The sequence below is a fragment of the Accipiter gentilis genome, chromosome 7 (assembly GCF_929443795.1).
Source record: "Accipiter gentilis chromosome 7, bAccGen1.1, whole genome shotgun sequence".
NCBI lineage: Eukaryota > Metazoa > Chordata > Aves > Accipitriformes > Accipitridae > Astur > Astur gentilis.
This window is the reverse complement of record NC_064886.1, coordinates 8686760-8709040: the sequence shown is the minus strand read 5'-3', so window position 1 is coordinate 8709040 and position 22281 is coordinate 8686760. Positions and strand designations below refer to the sequence as shown.

The following is a 22281-nucleotide window of genomic DNA, read 5'->3' as shown; positions in this document are numbered from 1 at the left end:
CTTCCTAGGTGGCATGATGTCCTGACCCATGCTGAACCAAGCCGAGCTGAAGCGAGCTGTGCCAAGCTGAGCTGTGCCTGCCTAGGTGGCATCATGCCCTGAACCGTCCCGAGCTGGGCCGAGCCGGGCCGTAGGCGGCATGCTGTCCCGAGCCGTGCTGCACGGAGCCGAGCCGAGCCGAGCCGAGCCGCGCCGTGCCTACCTGGGTGGCATTATCTCCCGCGCCCTCCCGAGCCGCGCTGAACGGCGCCCAGCCAGGCGGCACGACGTCCCGAGCCGAGCCGAGCCGAGCCAAGGCTCACGGGGTCCCGCCGGGCTCCGCGCCGCCGCCCCCCCCCCCCCCCCGCGGGGCGCACCGGCAGGGCTCCGGGCCGGTACCGGCGGTGCCCGGTACCCCCGCCGCGGGCCCGGTCGTCTCCCATTGGCGGGACCGGGAGCGGCCCCGCCCCTTTCCCACCGCCTGGGCGGTTATAAACGGGCGCGGCGGGGCCGGGCGCGGCGGCAGCGGCGGGGCCGGGGCCGGGGCCCGGGATGGAGCCGGGGCTGGAGCGGTGGGCGTACGGCGCGCTGTGGGCGGCGCTGGCCGGTAGCCTGGCGTTACGGGCGGCCCGGCGGGCCCTGGGGCCGGGCCGGGGGCTGGTGCTGCCCTTGGCGCTGCTGGCCGGGCTGCAGAGCCTGTGCCGCGCCTGCCTGCCGCTGCCCCTGGGGCTCGCCCTGGCCGCCGCCGCCGCCTGCCTGCTGCTGTGGCGGGCATCGCCCCGCAGGTTGCTGCCGGTGGCGGGCAGAGCCGTTCTCGTCACAGGTGAGTGCGGGGATAGCGGCCTCGAAGCCCCGACGGCCCCGGCGTGGGGGCAGCGGGGAGCGGGTGCCGCTCAGGTCCTGCGAGAGGGGGCCCGTCTGGCTGCCGTCCCGCGGCCAGAGAGGTGGCCTGCTCGTCCCTCCTCCGTGTCCAAGCCGAACCGGCCGGGCCGTACCCGCTGTCGCCCTCGCCCCGAAGCGAGGAGCCGTGAGGGAGTCGCGTCGGCCCCCGCAAAAGCAGCTCCTTGCGCATCGAGCGCCCGTCGCGGCGCGATGCCGGGAGCTGCTTCCTCTGAAAGCCGGAAGACTGGATGGGACATGTGGTGGGGCTGGCGCAGGGCCGGAGCGCCGGTTTGGGAGCACCTCGGCTGGCCCAAGGGTTGTCTTCTCCTCCCCTCCGGACCCATGCTTGTTCTTAGAAAGCTTCTCGTGGCATCTCTAGAGGCTACGACGGGGCCGGCTACCGCCGGCTGAGCACCGCTGCTTCGTCCAAAGCTCTGTCCTGGGGGCAAACCAGGCTGTTCCCCCCTCTTTGCAGGGGAATCGCCTGCTCAGCTGCTGCCTGCCTCCCCTTGGGGCTGCCTGGCACAGAGCTCCTCCGTGGGGAAGGTGGCTCCGCAGGGAGCGTGCTGTGCTCCCAGCCCAGGCTTCGCACAGCTCTGGCTTTTGGTGGCCGAATCTCTTTGGGGTATCTTGGTATACAAGTGCTTTCCTCTCTCCTGCCTCCTGGCAGTGGGACAGGAGGAGGATGAAGGTGGCTGGGGTCAACAGGTGCTTTGCTGTCAGATGACAGCAGCAGACCCAGGGTGAGGAGGAGGTGCTGGAGCCGGTGTGGCTGTTGCCGCAGGTGCGCTGGGAGGGTGCTGCTGGCTCCGCGTGGATGCGGAGGGGAGGGAAACCCATGGGCACAACCTCGGCGGTGCTGCCGAGGACAGGAGCCCACATCCTGGTGGGAATGGCTGGGCTGGGCTTGGAGACCCGCAAGCTGGAGAAGGGGATTTGCGCATTTCCTAGAAAATTGGGTCTTGCGATGGGGGGCCTTGGAGAAGGAGAGGTGAGAGCCGGGTCTCCTGTCCGGCTCAAAGGGCTCTGCGGTGCCGGTGGGAAGCGGAGGGAGGCCTCTCGGAAGGAAGAAGCTTGGAGGAGCGAGGCAGCGGATGAATGAATGATTCAACCGAGTGAAGGTCAAAGCCGCGGCAGGGCAGGGCTGCCTGGGGAGGACACGTCTGACAGCCATGCGCTCGCAGGTGCCCTGTGGCACGCCAGGTCAAGCCAGCCCTGGCTCTGTGGCATTGCCTGTATAATTAGTGAGTCAGTGGCTGGAACAAGGTGTTCTTACCCTGGTGCATTGAGGTGACACCTCTGCAGCTCTGGTGTGTTTGCTCTCGGCTGTAAATACTTTGTGGTTTTGCAGGTTCAAGGCGCAGCCTGTGGTGCGGGATCGGCGTTTCCTTACTGCTGCTACGGCAGGTGCCTGCCGAGGGGCAGATGTGAGGACTGCTCTGCCTGGGATGGCATCACTCGCTTGAGTATTTGCATAGTAATTGGCCTGATTCTTTTGCGGATTAATTCTGAACACCTCCTGGCAGCTGGGTATTGAGTCACTGCTGGTGTCTCCTGTCGGAGCAGCCAGGGAGGATCAGTGCAGGAGCAAGCTCTTGGAGAAAGACAGCCTGACCTTCCTTCTCTTCCCCATGGGAAGCAAAACACAGCAGAGGGAGAAACGTGGCGTTGGGTGCCTGGGGATACTGGGCATCAGTGAAGGTGTGTGAGCCATGCTGGCTGTCATGCTAGACCTTGCAGGTCAACTGAGAAATGCAACAAAGTCCCTTCCTGATGCCCACCATGGAGCAGTGCAGCTCCCAGCCCAAAAAGCTTTGGGCGTTGTTTCCTCTTGTATACGTTTCTTGCTGCTGGCTTAATCCTATGGCAGGGAGTTGCACAGGTGATGCTTAACCGGAGCAAGGGAATGTGGCTGCAGTGCTGTTGTACCTCCCGGTTGAGGGGTCCCAGCTCTTTCAGCTGCCCACTCTCCCAGACCCCCTGGGAACAACCCCAAGTCCAGCTCTGCCTGTGATGCTCCAGCCCCATGTGCTGGTCTGGACATGGCTGGCTGATCAAAACGTAGTTTGCGGGAGGGGTTGAAGGAAAACTCGCTGTGCAGCTCGGTGGGAAAGTAGCAGAGCAGATGCGGAGCTGCAGAGCAAAGCTGCTGACCCTGTGCAGGGGCTACAAAGCTGTGGTGTTTCCAATCTCTTGCAGGTTTGCATTTCAGGGGCTGGGATTTGGCTGGAGCAGGGATGGGCAGCTGCCTGCTGCTGGAGGGGAGTGAGAAATGCTGCAGTCTTCCATGGTGCATCCCCTGGGCTACCAAAGTAGGTGACCGCTTAGTCCCTGCAGTGCTGTTTATCTGCGGCTGTGACTTTGGAGCTCTTGCTCTGCATCCTGATGGTCTGGCTTCTCCAGGAGTGTGGCTCTTGTGTATGCAGCCTGGCTGCGGGGCAGGGGGTGAGGAAAGTGTTAATCCTGCCTTCCTAGGGGAGGTCACAGCTGTTTGCAGTGAGGAGGAGAATGCCCTCCTGTGCAGCTGGGCTGGGAGAGGTCAGCCCTGAGAGTTCGGACAGGATGAGGAGGGGAGTGGAGATCAGCTGCTCTGGCCCAGGGTTGGGAGGGAGACAGCAGCAGTTTCCATGCCGCCCTTGATGTGCTGTCCTGAGCCTGCCTGTGAGCCCAAAACCTGCCTCCAAGATGAGCCCAAGGTCTGGCCCAGGCTTTGGCCAAGCATGGGAGGCTGCAGGGATCCCAGTGTGCCTGCAATATGGGCAGGCTGGGTATGAGCAGCTGCTGATCAAGCACCAGAAAGCTGCAAGGCAGCTGATACCTGGTATTCCTCACCACCAGTGTGTGGTCAGGGCACCCCGGGGTGCTGATGCTGGTGGCTGGCGCTGCTGGCTAGTGGTGCAAGTGTATGCTGGAGGCTCACCAGGAGCAGTGTTGCTCTGAGCATCAAACGGTAGGCTTCTGTGTGTGCGTGCCCCTTCCAGAGTCTGAAAACAGCACTATTGGGTGTCCTTGGGTGCTTTGGAGTCCTCTGAGCTGTGTGAGCAAAGAGGAAGGCTGTTGCTTGTATCCCCTATCTCTTTCCTATCGAGAATCAATATAAAAAGTGGTCCAGCCTCTGTAGCCTGTGCAAGGGGGATGGTCTGTGAGAGCAGCCTTGGAGGGAGGTGATGAACCGTCACTGCTTGGCCTCACCAGATCCAGGCTGACAGCACTTCATGCAAGGCTTGGCTTTGACCTGGGTCAGTTTAGATGTGAGCCTAGATCATCCTTTGGTCCTTGTGGTCTTAGTTGGATGCCTCTGAAATTTGGTGGGTCCACAGAAACCACCCAACACAACTGGGTTTAGTGTCTGGAGGTGGTAGAGGGATGGCTGTGAGCACCCTGGGGCTCTGCTGTGCAGCTGGAGCAGCTGTGAGCTCCTTGCTGTTGTGTAGCTCTGCTGTGTGTGACTGCTTGGGGTGGTTTTTCAGACCGTAGCTAATTGCCTGATCCTCAGAAAGGACTGAATGCAAACCAGCCCATAGACCTTGCATACCTCCAGGGTTTTGCCGCAGCAGAGGGAAGACACGAGTTGTGTAGCAAGGTATTGATTCTTGCACTTCAGCTGAGATGAGAAGTTGAAAACGGTGAATTGTTGCTCTGTGTGTAAAGGTTGCACCTGAATTACACAGCTCTGAAATAACCTAAAGCCATAGGAGTGCTGCCTGGGGGAGGTGATTTGGGTCTCTTGCATCCTTGCTCCTTCTTGGTGTAGCCTACAAAGTCAGGAAGCACCTGCAGACCAGTCTGTCCCCCAACAAATCATCTTTGTGAACAAAACCCATTGGCAGGTCAGGCTGCTCCAGACCCAAACCTGCCATGCTCTCCTCTCTTCTCCTTCCTCGCTGCAGGGGAAACTCGGTTTTCCTGGTGAGGCTCTCTTGTTACAATTGCGTGCCCCATTAACAATCTGAAATGGGTTAGAGCTTCAGATCATGCTCAAGGTTAACAGAGGTTTTGCAACTTGATCGCAGTCAAGCAGAGCTTTGACGTTTCCCATGGACTCAACAGATGTTGAAGCATCTGGTGACTGTGGCAGGACAGAGTGATTCAATCCAGATGGGATTCTCACAGTTCTGCCATGAAGGTAAATCACTTTCCTTTGTAAAAGAGCAGCATTGCTCCCACCTGGACTTTGATGTTGTCTTAGACCTGTTTTCCAGCTAAACTAGGTGATTGAGAAATGTTGGGGGTCCAGACATGGGGGCTGTCAAGTAATGCATGCTGGCTTCAGGATGAGCACCTCTGCTCCAGGTGGAGCACCAGCATGGCACGCTCACAGCCTGTATTTGGTGCTGAGCCTGCCAGCAGCCCTGTGATGAGTAAAGCTTCATGCAGAGACACTATAGGTCTCCAGAGGCAACTTCCACTCTGCTTCTGGAGCTGGTAAGCCAGCTTAGAGATACCTGGGGTCTTACCCAGGTTAAATGCAGGCTGAAAAATCAGCTTGTTCCCTGGAACTGCTTTGGTTTTTCCAGGATCTATTAAAAATTAACAGCAGAGACAACTGTTCCTCCAAGCTGAGATGGGGGGGATAGGAGGAAAACCAAACATCCAAACTCCAACCCTGGTGTACGAGTGATCCCTTGCATATTTAAAGAAAAAAAAGGCAACATTTAGCTCTAGTTATGAGTTTTTCTGCTGGTTTCTGGGAGTAGAGCAGAAAACCTGCTTTCTCTGTCTCTCTTTGCAGGGCTGAAGCTCTCCCCCCACTTTGTCAGCAGCCCTCCATGGTTTTAGGATTCTTCTTGCCCTTGCTAGGTTTCTTCAGAAACAGATACCTACCCCTGCTCACTGCAGACATGTAGATATATACGCTCAGCTTTTTCTCAGTTATCTATTAAATAAGCATTTTTGAAGCCCACTAATGACACAGACCTGTTGGGGTGGGTTTTTTTTAGCACTGTTAACCAAAAATTATGAGCACAGCTAATTAGGAGGAAAAGCACATAGAAGTTGCACGCTCTGGGAGAACAAAGTTGGTAGAGAAACCCAAGCTGGCTTGATTAGTGCTCAGGGTTATGTGAGGACATGAGAGCAACAAAGCAGAGACTTCCCTGCAGAAATGAGATTGTCAGATGGGAATGGATACTTTGGAAGAAGTGTAGGCAGTTGCTGCCCTCTAGCCCAATGAGCAGCACATCTTTAATGAGGTCTGGGATTGTGTTACCCACTGTTGAGTCTAGCTCCCCTCAAGCCAGGATCTGGTTACAGAAGAGCCATGCTGCTTTTACTACTGGTAGCACGGGGGTAGTGGGCTTGCCCAGCCAGGGTTTGGCTTGAGCAGGGGTGGGGGGGTGTCTTCAGGGTGCCTCCACCAAGCCTGGGCAAGCATTTGCCTTTTCCCCATGGTCTTCTTTCAGTGCTGGCCCAAAACTCCTGCTGGGGGACCTCTGCTTGCCCAGCTGACCCATGCAGGAGGAAGGGCTGCAGGGCTTTCATGCCTTTTCACCTCCTGATGTTCCTCCTGTAAAATCGCAGATCTGAGATACCGCTGCAGAGCCTGCAAGGTGGAAAACACCCAAGACCGTTGCCCTCATGCTGTCAGTGTGTTGCTATAGGTATAGTTTGGGACTTTTTTTTCTTTAAACTTTGCCCAGCATTATGCCTGTTACCTCCTTCTCAGGGTGCTATGGTACACCCACCATCTCCAGTCCCTGTTCCTCTGTCCCAGCCTGTGTGTGCTTCCACATGCAATGTATCCCTTCTGCTTCCTTCTGCCCTGGAGAGCTGCCAGCCCCTGAGCTTTATCAACTTCCCTGTTGGAAGCTGGCTTCCCTGTCGCACATGGTGCTGTCCTGGGATTTGCTGGCTCTAAGGCTGTAATCTTGAAAAGCAGTTTTCAGCTTTACAGGCTTTGGGGCGGTGCATCCTTTTGCTGGGTGGTTGACCCTGGGGAGCCAGATGGTGGGTGCTCCCCAGGCAGGCTGGGGATGGAGAGGATGGATGGGCTGGTGGGCCAAGGTCCTGGAGGAGGTACCTGCTGTGATGTCTTCTGTGGATGCTTTGAATGTCTGGCCTCTTCTTTCAAGCCTTTCTCTGTTTCTTCTGGTGGTGGTGATCTTCTTGTGCTGGGTCTCTCAGCTTCCACCAGACGTACCTGTGAGCAGATTTGCGATCCCTCCCTACCCTGTTTCTCTGCTCTGGTGGCCGTGCTCCAGTTTGGCATAAACATCATGCTGTGCGTATCTGCTTCTCATGACCCTGTCCAATGACCGGTGTGACGGACGCTTGCTCCTCTCCAGGGTCCCAGTTACCAGGTGGGGATAAGCTCTATAACTTGGGGTGTGCAGCCATCCCTTGGTGACTTCTGTCCCCCTTTCAGCTGGTGTGCTGGCCTCTGCCTGTGCTGTCCCAAGCTGAAGGGCATGCGTGGGTGCTGCCCTGTGCATTGCCGTTCAGCCTTGGTCAGCACAACTGTGTCCAAGCACATCAGCCTGGAGGGCCACCTTCATGTATTTTGGGAAAATGCACCAAAATAGTCTTGTGATACTCAAACTCTGAAGAGCTGGTGGGAGCTGCAGGTGGAGGGTGAGGAGAGGACAACTTAAACCGGGTACAGAAGGGGCTGGTGGGGCTTGAGGTGGCCGTAGGGGTACGGCTCTTAGCCTGGAGGTCTAAACAGCTCGATGTATTGCAAAAGCTGTCTTTTGCTGAAGCTCAGCTGGTGGTCACTCAAGTGTTTTGCTCAGTTTCTAAAAAAACCCAAAACCAAACAAAAAAACCCAAAACAAACCCCAAAACCTGAGCTCCACGTGGATCTGGAAGCTGCAAGGGAGCAAATGCAGAGCCCATCGTGATGTGGGGATGGGCAGGGCTTGCACCCATTTTTCTGCTTGCCTGGGCTTGTGGCATGTGGTGGGAGTTTATTCTTGTGACAAGGGGAGTGATGAGATGGCACCTTACAAGCAAAGTAGAATTTCATCACCAAAATACACCTGAACTGATATAACTCCACTGAAACTGCTGTAGCTTTATTTTTTTTTCATTTTTTTTTTCCCTGGCTGTGGCTGGTGGAGCTTTCTGGCTTCCCAGCTTGGCTCCCACCTGGCCTCTCCCTCTCCAAGATCCCAGGCAGATGTGTTACTGGCACTGGCTTGGCATCGGCACTGATCCGGTCAAGCTGTCCCTGGGCCATGGGTGTCCTTCCCAGTGACAGCTCTTGCTGATGGATGACTTTCGTGGCTCGATGGCTCCATGTTCCCAGTTCGCTGTGTTCCCTCTGAAGGTGATTATTAACCCGGTTATCACCACAGCTCTTCACAACTTCCTCTTCTTGGGGGGATATCCAGCTAGGACATCCCAGGCAGTGCCCTTTCCCAGGTAATGTCCATGCTGCTGCTTCTCCTGCTCATCCCTGCCTGCAGAAGGCTCGAATCCTTGACTGCGGGAGTCTGGCCGCTTCTTTTGGGGAGAGGATCTGCCCTCGGTGGAGGCAGCAGCTGCTGGAAGATGCCTTCCAGCCCCGGGAAGCGGCGAGTGGCTGCTTCTAGGAAATTCCTGTGCCCTTTTTCTGTGAAACCCCAAAGTGCCACAGCGTTACTGGGAAGAGAGGTACTTCCTCCGCCCTGCCTGTTTGTGAGCCCTGGGTTTGCCGTCACCAGCAGCAGCATCACTGTTGTGCCGGGGCTGGGTTATCGCCCAGGCTGTGCTGTGCTGTGCCTGCTGCTCCTGTGTCTGAAGAAGACTCTGGTGCTTTTGCACCTGCTGACTTTGCTGGTGCCAGCCCTTAGACTGAGCTTAGCGGGTCTGGGTGTGAAGTTGCCCTCCTGAGAGAGCTTAAAGCCTGGGCTAAGGCTGACCGCAAGCTCGTGGATGGATCCTGACCTCCTCGAGCATCACGCCAGGCACTGGCCTTGTGCAGTGGAAGGTGGCTGGGCTCATTTCTGTCTTGGCTGCACCAGGGCCATTTGCAATGTAACAAGCTCCTGGCTTCGTTAGCCCTGTTGGCTGCAAGCAGCATCTGCTGCCTACAGCTTTTTTTTTTTTTTTGGGGGGGGGGGGGGGGGGGGGAAGGGGATAAGGCATCTGGGTGGCTTTTAGTGATGGAGAGGGCTGTGGCTCCTGACACTTATTTATCTTATGGCTGTTCTTGTGCTGTTGGGTCCCCAATACTGATGCACTGGAGCTGGCACCTGCTCCTGAGAAATGGGCTTTAATTCAGGAGCTGTGGGCCCATCTGCGCCAGCCTCGGGGCTCCTTGTCATCTCTATCTGGCTGCTTCGGGTTGTCTAGGCAGAAAATCAGATTTCCCCCCCCCCCCCCCCCCCCCCCCTTCTGTTTTGTTTAAGTGAAAGATATCTTCCCGGGTGGAGGTGATGGCGTGTGAAGCTTCAGAAACACTCGGCTAATCCTTTGTAATTCACACCATCTGGCCCTTGTCCCCAGTGTGGAGAGGGGGTTGGGTCACCTGTGTACCCCCTGTGGTGATGGGCATCCCCAGCTCTGCCTTCTGCTGTGGTTCATGGGCCTCCCAGGGGGGCTCAGGGGCTGCCTGACCCCCCACCTGGACCCATAGAACTTGCTGGAGGGCTGCAGATGTGGCACTTTGTCCCAGGCTGCAGGAGCTGTCGGCATCCTGGCCAGTAATCTCCCTCCAGCACGGCTGTGCTGTGCGGGGGGGTCCCCGGGAAGCGGTGTGTGCCCCCCTTTGGCTCAGGTCCTGCCCAGGGAAGGAGGCTGAGGCTTTGCTTGGGAGGGGGGCTTGCGCGTTGTCCCCCCACCAGGGATTTGGGGATGGGATTTGGGTCATCCCTGGAGGCACGCATCTCCCTGGGTTTAATTTAATTTTAGTTAGGCTCATGGCTTCCCAAAACCAGGCACTGAGGACCAGCAGCAGCATCACTGGGGCTACTACCACCCTGGCCCCACCCGCCAGCACCCAGGCACGGAGGCTGCTTGTGGGGGGCTCTGTGGGGAGCGGGGATACCCTGCTGCCAGCACGGCATGCTGTCGTGCGAGCCGCCGGCTGGGGTGCGGTTTCCTGTTGACGGCAATGCCACCAGCTGCAATGGGGTTGGGGGGGGGGCTGCCAGTGTCCCTGCCCGGCCCTGCTCCCCCAGCAGGACCTTGGGTGCAGGCGGGCGGTGGGTGATGGCTGGCTGGGGAGGCTCAGCTGCCATGGGCACAAGTGCTCCTTCTGTCCCCTCCCTCCCCAGTGCCCTGCCAAGAATTTGTTCCCTCTTGCCTGGGGCTTCCATCACCCCTTTATCGCTCCTTGTTCAAAATGTGGGCGGCATCCGGGAGGTGTTGGCTGCAGGGCCTTGCCCACATGTGATTTTGCTGGGCGCTTTGTCCTGCCTGGACCTGTTCTGTACAGGGACCACCCCACCCCCTGCCCTGAGTCCCTTTTGGGGTGCCCCATCCCCTCTGATGCCACCTTGCCCTGGGATTCCTCCTCCACGGGGTTCCCATAGTGCTTCCAGGATGGAGCCAGGATGACTGTCCCCAAGCACCTGAGCCAGGATCAGTCCCTGCTGCTCCCATTCGGGTGCCCGGCAGAGCCTCCCTGCCATGCGGCCGGACTCGATCCCATCCCGCACCCAGAGGAGCTGGGTCTGAGGTGGCAGCGATGAATCCTGCCGGGGCCAGAAGGCAACACCTCCAAGCAAAACATCAGCCGTGTTTAGCTTGGCTTCCCAGGCAGGATTTGAGTTTGAGCCTATGGAAGCAAGCAGCTCAGAGTGTTAATCTGCTCGGCCTTGGCGCCCCGGCTCCCCTCCGGCTGAAGGTGTCCTTGAGCCCCACACCATCCCAGGGCTGGGAGGCTGGTGACAGTCCTGTCTTGGCGAAGCATCTCGGACAGGGTGGTGGGACACAGCCCAGAAGCTTTGTGTGGGAGGTGGGATTGATGTTCTGGGATTTAAGGAGCGGTGGCAGGGCTGTAGGGGGGAAGTGGCCCACCGAGGTGATGGCCCGCAGAGCTGGGGAGGGGTTGATGCTGCTCTAGGTGCCCAACCCAGCTAGCAAGCACCCAGCTGCCTCCTGGCTTGGTGAAAGATGGGGCATCCTCAAGGGATGCCCGGCAGCTGCCCTGCTGCCTGCCCTTGCCACGGGTGCCCCTGGGGCTGCTGGCTGCCCATGCTGCCAGGGCTAACCCCAGGGGAGCCGGTCCGTCAGAGGGATGCTCAGTCCTGGGGTAACCCCTCTCTAGCTTCCATGCTGGGGTGGCCCTGGAGAGAGCAGCTCCTGGGGAGCTGCTGCTGTGCCCAGGCACTCACAGGGCTTTTGGCAGCTTTGCAGCTGCATGGAGTTTCCTCAGCCAAGCTGTGCTTCTAGCTGCTGAGGTTTTGCAGGTCTGTGTTTATCCTTTCCTGTTGTGTGTGGCTCAGGGATGAGGATGCGTGGCTCATGGCTTGAGGATGAGGATGCAGAGCTTGCAGCTCGGGGATGAGGATGCATGGCTTGCGGCTTCACAGCTCAGGGATGAGGATTCACGGCTCACAGCTCCGGTGGGGAAGCCGCTCCTGCATTGCGTTGGGGTGAGCGCTGCGGACCTGTGCCACCAGCCCTCCATCACATACCGTGCTGGTAGTGGGCGCAAGGGTGAGGGGGGTTGGTTGTGGTTTGGCAGCTCCCGGGCGGTAGCCATGTTATCACTCATCTCAGCTCTGCTCAGCAAACCGTGGCGTTGATTTTGAGCATGTGGCCATGCGTGGCAGCCTTGGTGCTGGCTGCAGGAGCAGCGCGAATATGAGACAGCAAAAAAGCCAGTGCCATGCCATGCCTGACTCACCCGAAAGCAATGGGCCCACACCAAACTGGGACGGCAGCTTCAGCCAAGTGGCACGTGAGCCCAACCTGGCTCCCAGCAGCGAGGAAGCGTGAATGGTGCCTATCCCCACTACAGCTGGCCAGCGGAGGCTCAGGCAGGCTGGCCGGGAGCTGCTGGGCTGGCACAGCTCAGCCCTCCAGTGTCTCTGCTTTCACTGGCGAGGGGCATCTCTGGGTGGCGGGCACACGATGCTGCGTGGTCAGTCCTCTTCGCCCTCCCTGAGTGGGTGATGCTGGAGGCCAAACCTTTTTGCTTGCTCAAGATAGGTAAAGCCGGGGCTCGTTTGCCAAAATCCTAGCGGAGGCTGGTGTGCCCTGCTCCTGGGGGAGTCGCTGCAGTGGCTGGAGCTTCTGCAAAGTCCTGGGGGAATTGCTGCCAATCCAGTGCTCCAGCAGAAGGCCAGCTAGCCCCTGGAGCCGGCGTTTGCCCCCGCTTGCCGAGCCTGCGGAGTGCTGCTGGATTTTGCAACCCGGGTTCGGGCTTCGCTCCTGCTGCAGCAAAAGCCTCTGGTTGCTGGCCCGGAGCCCACGGGGGGGGATGCGATGGGGGGCTTCAACCCGCCTGCTCTCCTCTGCTGCGCTCCCTATGCTGGGCTTCTGCGCTCGGTCTGACCACGGTCCCTCCCACCGGCACGGATGCAAAACCGGTTGGCAAGCTGGGAGCAGGGGAGCTGGCGCCGACATCTCCTCGTGATGCAGCATCCTTGGAGGGCGGCGTGCCCAGCGCCAGCCTCGCCGGGGCCATGCAGACTGGCTGGCTCCAGCGCTCCCGGCGGAGCTGAGCCAGCGGCAGCGGCTCTCATGCCAGCCCCGGCGAGGCCGGTGACTTGAGTGCTGGTAGCCACAGGGAACGAGCATGGTCCTCAGCGAGCTGCTGTGCTTTGGGGCCATGTGTTATAGTCCCAGAGGATTTAATTGTCCCTCCCTGCACTCTTGGCCATGCCTGAGTGCGGCGGCTGGGAAGCCGAGCAGTGCTGGAGACCTTAAATGACACCAGAGCATCCTCACCCTCCTGGCCCCGGGCCTCCCGCCAGCCTCCCAGGAGGGGGTGGGTGTTTTTCTTTTTTTGTGTGCGTGTGTGTGTGAATAAATTAAAACTTCCGAAACAAACCCTCCGACTGCCCCACTCCTCTAAGGCAAAACAAACCCTGCCTGGCTTGGACGGCACGCGGCTGTGTTTGCTTCCTCCTTGCCAGGCTTGCCTGTAACAAGCCGGCAAACCTGTCTCTCGGGTTTTTGGGATGTTTCCCAGTGTTTTGAGGCTCAGGAGGTGATGGGGAGCTTGGTGTTTGGACTGGAAGCTTTTCTTGCCACCTGGGGCAGGAGCAGTGCAGGTAACCGTGTCCCGGCGGCGGCGGTAGGCAGGGTGCTGGCTGCAGCACGGTGAGGCCGTGGCTGCGAGCACTTTTATTTTTGAACCTTATCTTTATTGCAGTTTTCTCCTGCCTTGTTGGGAAAAGCGAAATGCACCTTATCTGGCTGGCTGCTGGCAGCACGACCTGTTCCCAGGGAGGGGAGAGGCGGATGTGCAGCTGGCAGCCCGCAGCAGCTTCGGCATCCCCTGCGGCACCAGGGGCGATGCTGGGGGCAATGCTGAGCTGGCCCGGCATGCACCCATGATGGGTGCTGGGTGTTGCATGGGAAAGCAGGGTGGGGGGGTCCCCCTGAAGCCCCTTCCTGCCAGCTGAGCACCTCTGGGGTGTGTTATTGCCCTGGCCTCTGGCCAGGGGCTTTATTATGAGGTTCTGCTGCAGCAATAAAGCCGAGCTGGGGACCAGCCTGTGGATGCCAAGCCGAGGATGGCTTAGCTAGCAACCCGGGAGCTGGAGCCAGCAGTGCCCCGACCCCAGCCTGGGGGTGTGGGAGCAGGGATCCTAAAGGGGGGCAGCCGGTCCCCATGCCCACCCTGGGGCTGGCAGGAGAGGGGCTGCTGTCTCGTGGGGGGCCATGGAGTGGGTGGCAGTGCCCGGGGCTGCTGTTGTGCCAATCCTGGGGTGGCTCCAGGTGCCGGATAGGGCCCTTTCTCAGGCATGTCCTAAGGAGCACCGAAGGGTGCTGGGCAGGAGGGTGCAGGGCCCATGGGGCTGCCCCTGCAGCGCTCCCTTGTTAATGGTTAATGGGACTGGGCAGCAGCCGTGGTGCAGGCTCCTCCAAGCTATCAGCACTGCCATCACCCCAGGAACAGGCTGTACCTTGCTGTTTGTTTGCATCCCGGCCTCTGTGCCCCGGCCACTGGTCCTGCAGCTGCCCTGTGACACCCAGCTCCCGCCCAGGCTGTCCCCCAGCCACCCGACAGTGGCTTTATGGGCGATGGTGTCACCTGCAGTGCCCCTGCTCAAGCTGAAATGGAGGAGATGAGGCTGGACCCAGGCATGGCAGCACCCAGTGCTCTCCAGCATGGGACATCCCAGTCAGCTGCTCCCTTGAAGGATGAGGGGTGGCAGGAACAGACCAGGATCCCTCTTTTTTTCCTCCCCCTTTTTAATCCCCTCGGCACCCCAGCCAGGCGAGGAGTTGCTGTGCCTCTTGGCCACCATTTCTGGGAGGCAAAAAGCAGTCGGGGAGAGGCAGCGTCTCCCATGGAGCCTTGTGCCAGCTCTGCATGGTGCCCGATGGAGCTTTTGGAGGCTATTTATTTTGGGGGTTGATGGCTTCCACCCCGCATTGCTCTGGGCTGTCCCGGTGCTTCAGCATGCCCGCAGTTTTACCCGCACATTGCATCAGAGAGACGCTCAGGGTGTGATGGGGTTGCAGATAAGGGAATGTTTTCTTCCTCCTGTGTGTGTGATGATAGAAAACAGCAGCTCCGCGACCTGCGAATGCCCCAGAGCAAGGTCATGTCCCTGGGAGCAGGGTGATGAGCCAGGGTGGTCCCGAGGAGGGGGACTGATGCTGGGGGGAGGGGCAGGTTTGGTCCCTGAAGTTGGTCCCTGGGGATGCAGAGGCAGAGCTAAGGGGTCCCTGGGGGCTGGGGACAGCTGGCCACCCACTGCAGGGCTCCTCTTGGCTCTTGCAGGCTGTGACTCAGGCTTCGGGCAGGCGACGGCACGGCACTTGGATGCCATGGGCTTTCGGGTGTTTGCCAGCGTGCTGGACCCGCAGGGTCCCGGCGCCCAGGAGCTGCGCAGGAGCTGCTCACCAAGTCTGACACTGCTGCAGATGGACCTGACCAAGCCGGAAGACATCCAGCGCGTCCTGCAGCACGTCCAGGCCCACACCAACAGCACAGGTAGGAGCCCTTGGTAACACCCCTCCCTGGGGACCCCATGCAGCTTCCCGGCACCTCAGCCTGCAGCCAGCATGGCAGTGCCAGTCCTCTATGTGCTCCCCACTGTGGGCTGCATCCCTGTAGGCACCTGTGTCGACAGCCTCTGCTAATGGGGCTTGTCCTAGGGCACCCAACAATTCCCCTGCAGGACCCCCATGAGCTGGGGAGTAGCTGGGATCCTGGGGGGGGGAGGGGGGGGTGTGTGTGTCACCCATTAGGGTTGCCTCTTTGAGCATCCCACCCCTGCAGGGCTTTGGGGACTGGTGAACAACGCCGGCTTCAATGACACCATTGCCGATGCCGAGCTCTCGCCGCTGGGCAAGTTTCGCACCTGCATGGAGGTGAACTTCTTCGGTTCGCTGGAGCTCACCAAGGGGCTGCTGCCCCTGCTCCGCTCCACCGGCGGCCGCATTGTCACCGTGAGCAGCCCCGCAGGTGAGCAGCCTGCCTTTGGCATGGCCCGCCAGATCCCTGGCACCCCCAGCCTGGGTGCGGGTCGGGCATCCCCATGGTGCAGCATGGCTCCCACCCGCCCCAGGCACCTCCACCTCCCCAGCCAGCCTGCATCAGGCTGGCACCAGCAACCCGGTGGCATCGCTGAGCCCCAAAGCAGGCACCCAGAAATGGGGAGCCATGGGGCTCTTTGTGCATCCTGGAGACAGGCAGCCTGGTGGCAGGCAGTGTGGGCAACCCCAGCCCAGCTGCCACACGCCTACATTGGAGATGACAACCCCAAGCTTTGGCTGGCCGGGGAGGGAAAACCAGCTTCCTCTTCCCCGCCCCCCATCCCCCTCACTTCCCCCCCATTAAAACACACTAATTTGAAGCAAATTCCACTCGCTTTCTCAGCAAAACAAAACCTAAGCCCTTGTGCAGGGGCCAGGAGCGTGGCCCTACGCAAGCCCTCCTGGTCCCTGCCTGCCCCCAACCACATAGACAGCTGCCTGAGAGCTTGCTCACTCATCCTTTTGCTCCTGCAAGGTGACCTACCCTTCCCCTGCCTGGCAGCCTATGGGGCCTCGAAGGCAGCCCTCAGCCTGCTCATGGACACCTTCCGCAGCGAGCTCCAGCCCTGGGGGATCAAAGTCAGCCTCGTCCTGCCTGGCTACTACAAAACAGGTAAGAGGGTCGGTGCCCACTTGCTACCTGCACCCACGGGCAAAGGGCAGGTAACTTGGGGAGGCAGATGGAGCAATAGTAGGAGCAGCTGGTGGTGCAGGACGCAACTTCTGAGCATCCCCAGCCACCTCCCTGGGGACAGTGGCCCTCCTGTGGCCTTTGGGCTCCAGTTGGTGTGAGGTAGGGTCAGGATCAGGCCCTGCCAGCAGTTCTGCTACCAGAGCTGGCTGAACCAGCTCAGCCATGTTTATGGTAGCACTGTCCCCCTTGCAGGCAGGGTTCAAGACTGCTGGCCCAGTCCCACAACACCAAGAGCCACCACGGTGCTACCACCGTGTTTCTCTCATGGCATATCTTTGCCAGGATTTCAGCAGGACTTTCCCAGGAGGCTAGGAGCGGATTGGGGACTGCTGGCACCCATACCAGGGGGGCTGGAGGAGGGGGTACCATACAGCTCATGGGGGCCCACGTCCTTGCAGGGACGACGTGCGACCCTGCCTTCTGGAACCTGCAGAAGCAGCGGCTGGTGGCCAGCCTGCCCCGAGAGCTGCTGCAGGCCTATGGCGAGGACTACGTGGAAGAGATCAACCGCCAGTTCATCCAGTTCATGAAGGTGGCAGTGGAGGACCTCAGCGCAGTGGTGAACAGCATCACGGACGGGCTCCTGGCTGCCAACCCAGCTGTGCGTTACTACCCAGGGCAGGGCCTTGGGCTCATGTATTTCATACACCGCTACCTGCCATATTTCGTCCGAGACTTGTTCTTGAAAGGATTCTTCATCAACCCCAAGTTGCCCCGAGCGCTGCGGCAAGAGCACCACAACGACGTGAAGAAGGCCTGACCTTGGCCCGCATGCGGTCGCGGGGCAGGAGCGAGCCTTCTCCCGGGATTTCCAGGCACACCAGCCCCCGAGCGCGTGCACAGCCACTGGCATGGCCCTCCTGCACTGCAGGGGAACAATCAGCACTAGATGTTAAAAAACCAAATTGCTTTCCAAAATCAGGCAGATCTATTTTCTATTGTGCAAGAATCAACATTTTCTAGAGACCTTGTTTTTGTATTTTTTCTAACTGTGCATCCTCCAAGGGGGCCACCCCTGCCTGACTCGGCAGCGCTGCACCACGGGCTGGGATATTCCTCAGGCATTTCTCAGCTACCTGACATCTTCCTCACTGCTGTCGGAGCTGCATTTGTCTCCGTCACCTCTTGGCTGGGTCAGGCCTGGGACCCTGTGGCTGCTGCTGTGCCAGCCCCTGCCTCCCTGCCATTCATTACACACTCCACATGCTCCCAGCGAGCACAGGGGCTGAGGCCAGGCTGCCAGCGCCGCAGAGCTCTTCATAAGATGAACTAAATGATTGTCACTTTTTAAATAAATCTGTTCTTGATATGCCACCAGGCTTTGGCAGTCTCCTTCTGCAGTGCAGCACTGCAATGCTTGGCTAGGGCTGCCCTGCCTGCGGGCAGAGCTGAGCTGGGTCACAGCTGGCCCCACACCAAGCCAGGAGCCTTGCATGGGGCAACAGGTGCCACAGGCAGCCCCAGAAAGGGGGTCTGCCTGCCAGTAAGTGCTTGCACCCACTACCCACTACTCCCCACCCCTACCTCAAAGGCTTCCTTTTGCTTTGCTCTGACACTGTAGCCCTTCTGGGGCAAGGATGGAAGGGCTGATAGTGCCACACACAGACAGGCCCACGCAGGAAGCCCAGGCACAGGGGGACAAGCCATGCAGCTCCGTAACAGCATAGCTCACTCCCATAAGGCTGCATAAGCAGCGAGGGCTACACCTCCCCGGCACCCATCAGCTCAGCACCCAGCTGCACCCACAGACCAGGCACCCCCTGCAGCTTGGGCTGGAGTGAGTGCCCAGGGCCCCAAGAGGTGGTACTACCACCCTGCCTGTGGTAGAAACAAGTGTCCCATGTCACGCAGGAGTGACACCAGGCTCCACTACCACAAATACCAAATTCTTTGGTTAAGAGGCCCTGTGGCTGATGGAGGCTTCTCTTGGGGATGTGGGAGCAGGTGCCCAAGTAAGCAGGGAGAGCACAGTACAGTAGGCAGATATTTATTGGTGTAGAGAGGAAGGGAGCACAGGATAACAAACACTGCAGAGGTGACCACAGCACAAGCTGAGACGGAGCCGCTCTCCATTGATCCCTCCCTGCAGCAGCACCGAGCACATGTTTCCCACCAGCAAGGCTTCTCTGCTGCCATGGGCATCTCCCAGAGCTCAAGCACAAGTGGGAGTGAGCCAGGACACAGAGCAGCAAGGAGTAGGACTGCCATGCCATGCCCAGGGCTTGGCTCCCACCCCCTAACCACAGGCATAGGACATCTCTGCCAACAGCTGCCCTCTGCACTCATCAGGGTGACCAAGTGGAGCCAGACCCAAGGGCCACTCTGCCCACTGGCCAGCTGTGCCCATACAACTCCACAGCAGTGTCAGCCCAGACACACTGCACAGGGGAGGAGGCTGCCCCAGCCTGGATGTCTGCCCTGGGGCAGTGCAGGGGTCCGGCGCCATCCACAGAGCCAAAAGGAGCCCCGATTCTTGCACGGTTGTGGCAGTAAACTCCAACCTGTGGGTTTTCAGGGAAGGAAGGAGCTCAGCCAGCTTATGGAGCCCTTGCAAGCTGCAGGGCAGGAGGGAGACTGAGGAGAGCTGCTTCTGAGGACACAGCGGGGCTGCACTAGTGCAAATGCTGCCAGAGTGGGGAGGAGCACGCTCTGCGAGCGCTCTGGCTCTGCCCTCACATTCCCACAGGCTCCATCTCAGTCCTGGCCAGGGCTACTCAGTCTCTCCCAGGTCAGGGTTAGCTACAGGGGGATGCAGGGATTGCACAGCAGCACAGGCTACGCTACAAATGACACTCAAGACTAAATCTCACAGGAACAACACTGACTAGGAGGCGTGCAGAGCACTGACATGCCCCAGCCATGGCAGACCTGACGTGTTCCTCTGCAGCAGTGGGAACCCCTTGGAGGCAGCAACCCCCCAGCTGGTGCTTGCTCTACGAGCATAAGCGCATACAGCAGATTAGTACAGTAACATGGGGACTATTAGATACACAACAGGAGGTGTCCCTCCTGCTACACAGGGCCAAGCCTGTGCCACTGGTCCCTCCGGACCCCTCACAGCACACAACTCAAACTTCAGCTTGTGAATAATTTAACTAGCAACTGTACAGTTTCCTCATCTGAGCCAGTTCCACAGATGGGACATCCCTGGAGTCTGGGCAAGGGATAAGTCAGGGGGTTAGACAGAAGCCCCTCCGGACTCCAGGGGCAGGAGGGTCAGACAGGAGCAGAGCAGGGTTAGAAGATGGGAATGTAGTTGTCAATCTTGGTCCTGTGCCGCTGGGCAATGCACTCTGCAATCCACACAATGTTGCGGCACTCCTGCTCCTTCAGCTTCACGAAGGCGTAGAAGACTCCAAAGTGGAACTGGTTGAGGAAGGCCAGCTTGTTCAGCTTCACCTGGGGAAAGCCCAGAGGAGGACATGTTACTTGTCCACCTCAGATGGGAGGAGCTGGTCAAGGCAAGCATAGAGCAGCTTGGGAGGTCTCATGACTTCCCCAGCAGGCTGGAAGACTCAGCACAGGTATCCTGCTCTGTATCTCTCTAGGTCCTTGAGGCACTCTAACCTACAGCACATGGCTCAGGACAGACTCTGGCATTTGAAGGGGGAAATATTTATACCCTCAGGTACTGTGAAAATCCTCCTCTCCCAAGTAATTACACTCTGGTTTTGCTATCAATGGACCAAACATCCACCAGCAGGCCCAAACTTGCCTCCCACACTGCTCTTGTCTGTCTGGGTGAGAACATGGACCAAGCACCATGCTGGGCCCCCATTCCTTTGCTGGAGCAGAGGGTTAGCAACCTTTTCCTTCCCCCAAACTCCGTTCATCCACAGCACTGCTGACAGGGCAGCAAGACAAACTTGCTGCTACCCTGAGATTTGCAAATGGCACAGGTAGGCACATACTGAGAAGTGTCTCAGGGCTCACTCACCTCATGCTCAAAGAACCTGTCTTCAAGGGTCTTGTCTCCAGGGTTGCTGCCAGCCCCTTCAAATAGCAGCTTGTACTCCTGCAGGAAGACATTACAAGAGGATATACCCAAACCCCAAAACCCTCCAAGCTCAGCAACGTCTGGGGGCCCTGTGCATCAAACAGATGCCCCAGCCACCATGTCAGGTCAGCAGAGGACAGACAAACCAAGAGTCTGCCCTGTGCACACAGGAATATGGGCAACAGGATGCTGCTGAGGATGCACAGCACACACACTGGCTGAAGGCAATCCCCAGAAAGGCAGAGAAAGCCTTTATTTCACCTGTGAGCTTGTCCAGCCAGAGATCCTACCCCTTCTCTGAAACGTACAGTTCTCAAAGCCAGAGCATCACTTTGAGCCTGCAGGGAGGATGCATCAGGTACAGACCCCTCCACATACAGACTGGAGTGTTTGGGCCAGGCCCCTTTGCCCACGAACACTGACACATGCCCTGGCTGCTTCAGTAAGGAGACACTGAGCTCTCATGCACAAGAGCAGCTTAAGGAACCCAGACACATCCAAACATGTCCTCCCAGGTCAGCGCCTCCCCTGTGACTGAACCAGAGCTCAGAGCGACCCACAGGGGCTGAAGATGGGGCATACTGCTTCCCACTGAAGACATGTTTCCACCCCCAACCAGCCAAAGAGAGACCGTCATCGCTGCCACACTGATACCTCAAGGGTTTGGTGGTGAGGGCAGCCCCCACACCCTGGGACAGGGCATGTAAGGTACACCTGGTGTCCCCATCACCACTGCAATGACAGCCATGACTGACAAGCCAACAGCATCCCAGGCAAGCCAACTCCATCTTGGCCGAGCAGAGCACAGAACCGACAGTAGCAGCAGAAGATAGGCATCCCTCTCCCCAGGCTGTCAATCCACAAGTTCTCCCAGATCCCCGAGAAGCTCTGATCCAGAGTAGGTTCTTGCACCAGTCCCCACAGCCTTCACCCCAAAGCACTCACAGGGTAGTAGTCAGCAACATTTTTGACTTGTTCGTAGTCATCTGCTCTGGCCAGCTGAGCCAGGCCCTCAGGGTAGAGCTTGCCACAGTGCGGGAACAGCTTTGCTCGGTCCTCCTTGGACAGCTCAGTACCAAATGAGTTAATGGTGATAATGAAGGCTCTCCGGTCAGCTTCAAACTGCAGGAGAAGAGTGGTTCACCTTGGGATGCAGCATCTTGGCCAGAGGCTAGCAGGTACTGACACTGTTCTGAACAGAGCCACATCAGAGGGCAGCATGAGCAAGCTGCCTGCGTGCTCAGCTATCCAGTGCTCAGCCAGGGCAGGCTACACGTGCAGGCTCCCAGTGTGCCCAGTAGCTGATGCCTGGGGAGCAGTCACGTGAGGAAATGCCCATCCCAGGCACAGGCCAAATCACTGAGCAGAACCCTGCCCAGGTCAAGGAGTCTCTCTCACCCACTGCCCCTGAGCCCTGCACATCCCACAACTAGCCTTGGCATGGAAACAGGCCATGCACTGAATAGCTCTGGTTGTTCTCCTGCTTGTTATCCATGTGAGAAGATGAAGATGTTGCCATGAAGGCAACAGATGTGTCAGCACCTGGCAAGATCAGGACTGGGGAACAAAACCTGTCCAAAGTCACGTGCAGGCAGTCAGAGTGTGCATGGGGATGCTGAAGAATATCTTGAGCATCCTTAATGCTGACAGGCAAGCTGGGCCTGAGCACAGAGCACTGAATATCACTGCAATACTGTCCAACTACAGGGGTTTCCAGACCTACCTCCAGGATTGGGCACATGGCATCTGCCGTGGTACCTCCCAGCACCTTGCAGAACTTGTAGAAGGACTCCAGGTAGGCCTAGAAGAGAGAGGGCAGATAAGTGCTCTTCTACACAGCTTCAGCTACTGCCCCATAGGGCCATTCAGCAGAGGACAGACAGCAAGCAGGGATGCTCCCAGATGCTTTGTAACACAGCATGGACACCCTCACCCCATGTGAGCTTGGATGCCAAGCCCACACAAGGAACAGTTATTGCCCAGGAGCTGGAGACATGAAGCGTTGTGGTTGAGTTTGTTCAAGTGACTGCATGAGCGTACTGCAGGCAAGATCCCCAGGCAGCAAGGTTAAAGCCTGTTTTGCTCCTTTGAGTCGTCCAACTCCAAAGCATTTACTGAAGTCTCACATGGTTTCCTGACCCTG

At 58.5% G+C, this 22281-nt stretch overlaps 2 protein-coding genes across 5 annotated transcripts in view; one reads left to right on the top strand and one right to left on the bottom strand.

The window, feature by feature from the left end:
- Positions 1-531: 531 nt before the first annotated feature.
- On the top strand, positions 532-17177 carry HSD11B2 (hydroxysteroid 11-beta dehydrogenase 2). Of its 2 annotated transcripts, none has more exons than XM_049806968.1 (5): positions 532-802; positions 14690-14902; positions 15191-15376; positions 15923-16060; positions 16540-17177. In XM_049806968.1, the coding sequence occupies exons 1-5, from the start codon at positions 532-534 to the stop codon at positions 16899-16901; spliced, it is 1170 nt and encodes a 389-aa protein (XP_049662925.1). In that variant the 3' UTR covers positions 16902-17177. The 2 variants fall into 2 exon arrangements, with proteins under 2 accessions (XP_049662925.1, XP_049662926.1); XM_049806969.1 differs by lacking the exon at positions 532-802 and adding an exon at positions 1694-3173.
- Positions 17178-18112: 935 nt separating this feature from the next.
- The window catches only part of ATP6V0D1 (ATPase H+ transporting V0 subunit d1), a 36362-nt gene continuing 32193 nt past the window's right edge, over positions 18113-22281 (bottom strand). For 2 of the 3 annotated variants that reach the window (XM_049806970.1, XM_049806971.1), the window contains exons 5-8: positions 21862-21939; positions 21084-21260; positions 20079-20156; positions 18113-19540 (exon numbers count right to left, since the gene is read on the bottom strand). In XM_049806970.1, coding sequence (XP_049662927.1) covers positions 19379-19540; positions 20079-20156; positions 21084-21260; positions 21862-21939 — 495 coding nt within the window. In that variant the 3' untranslated portion in view covers positions 18113-19378. The remainder of the gene's footprint in view (positions 19541-20078; positions 20157-21083; positions 21261-21861; positions 21940-22281) is intronic. The other variant, XM_049806972.1, reaches the window with a different exon arrangement.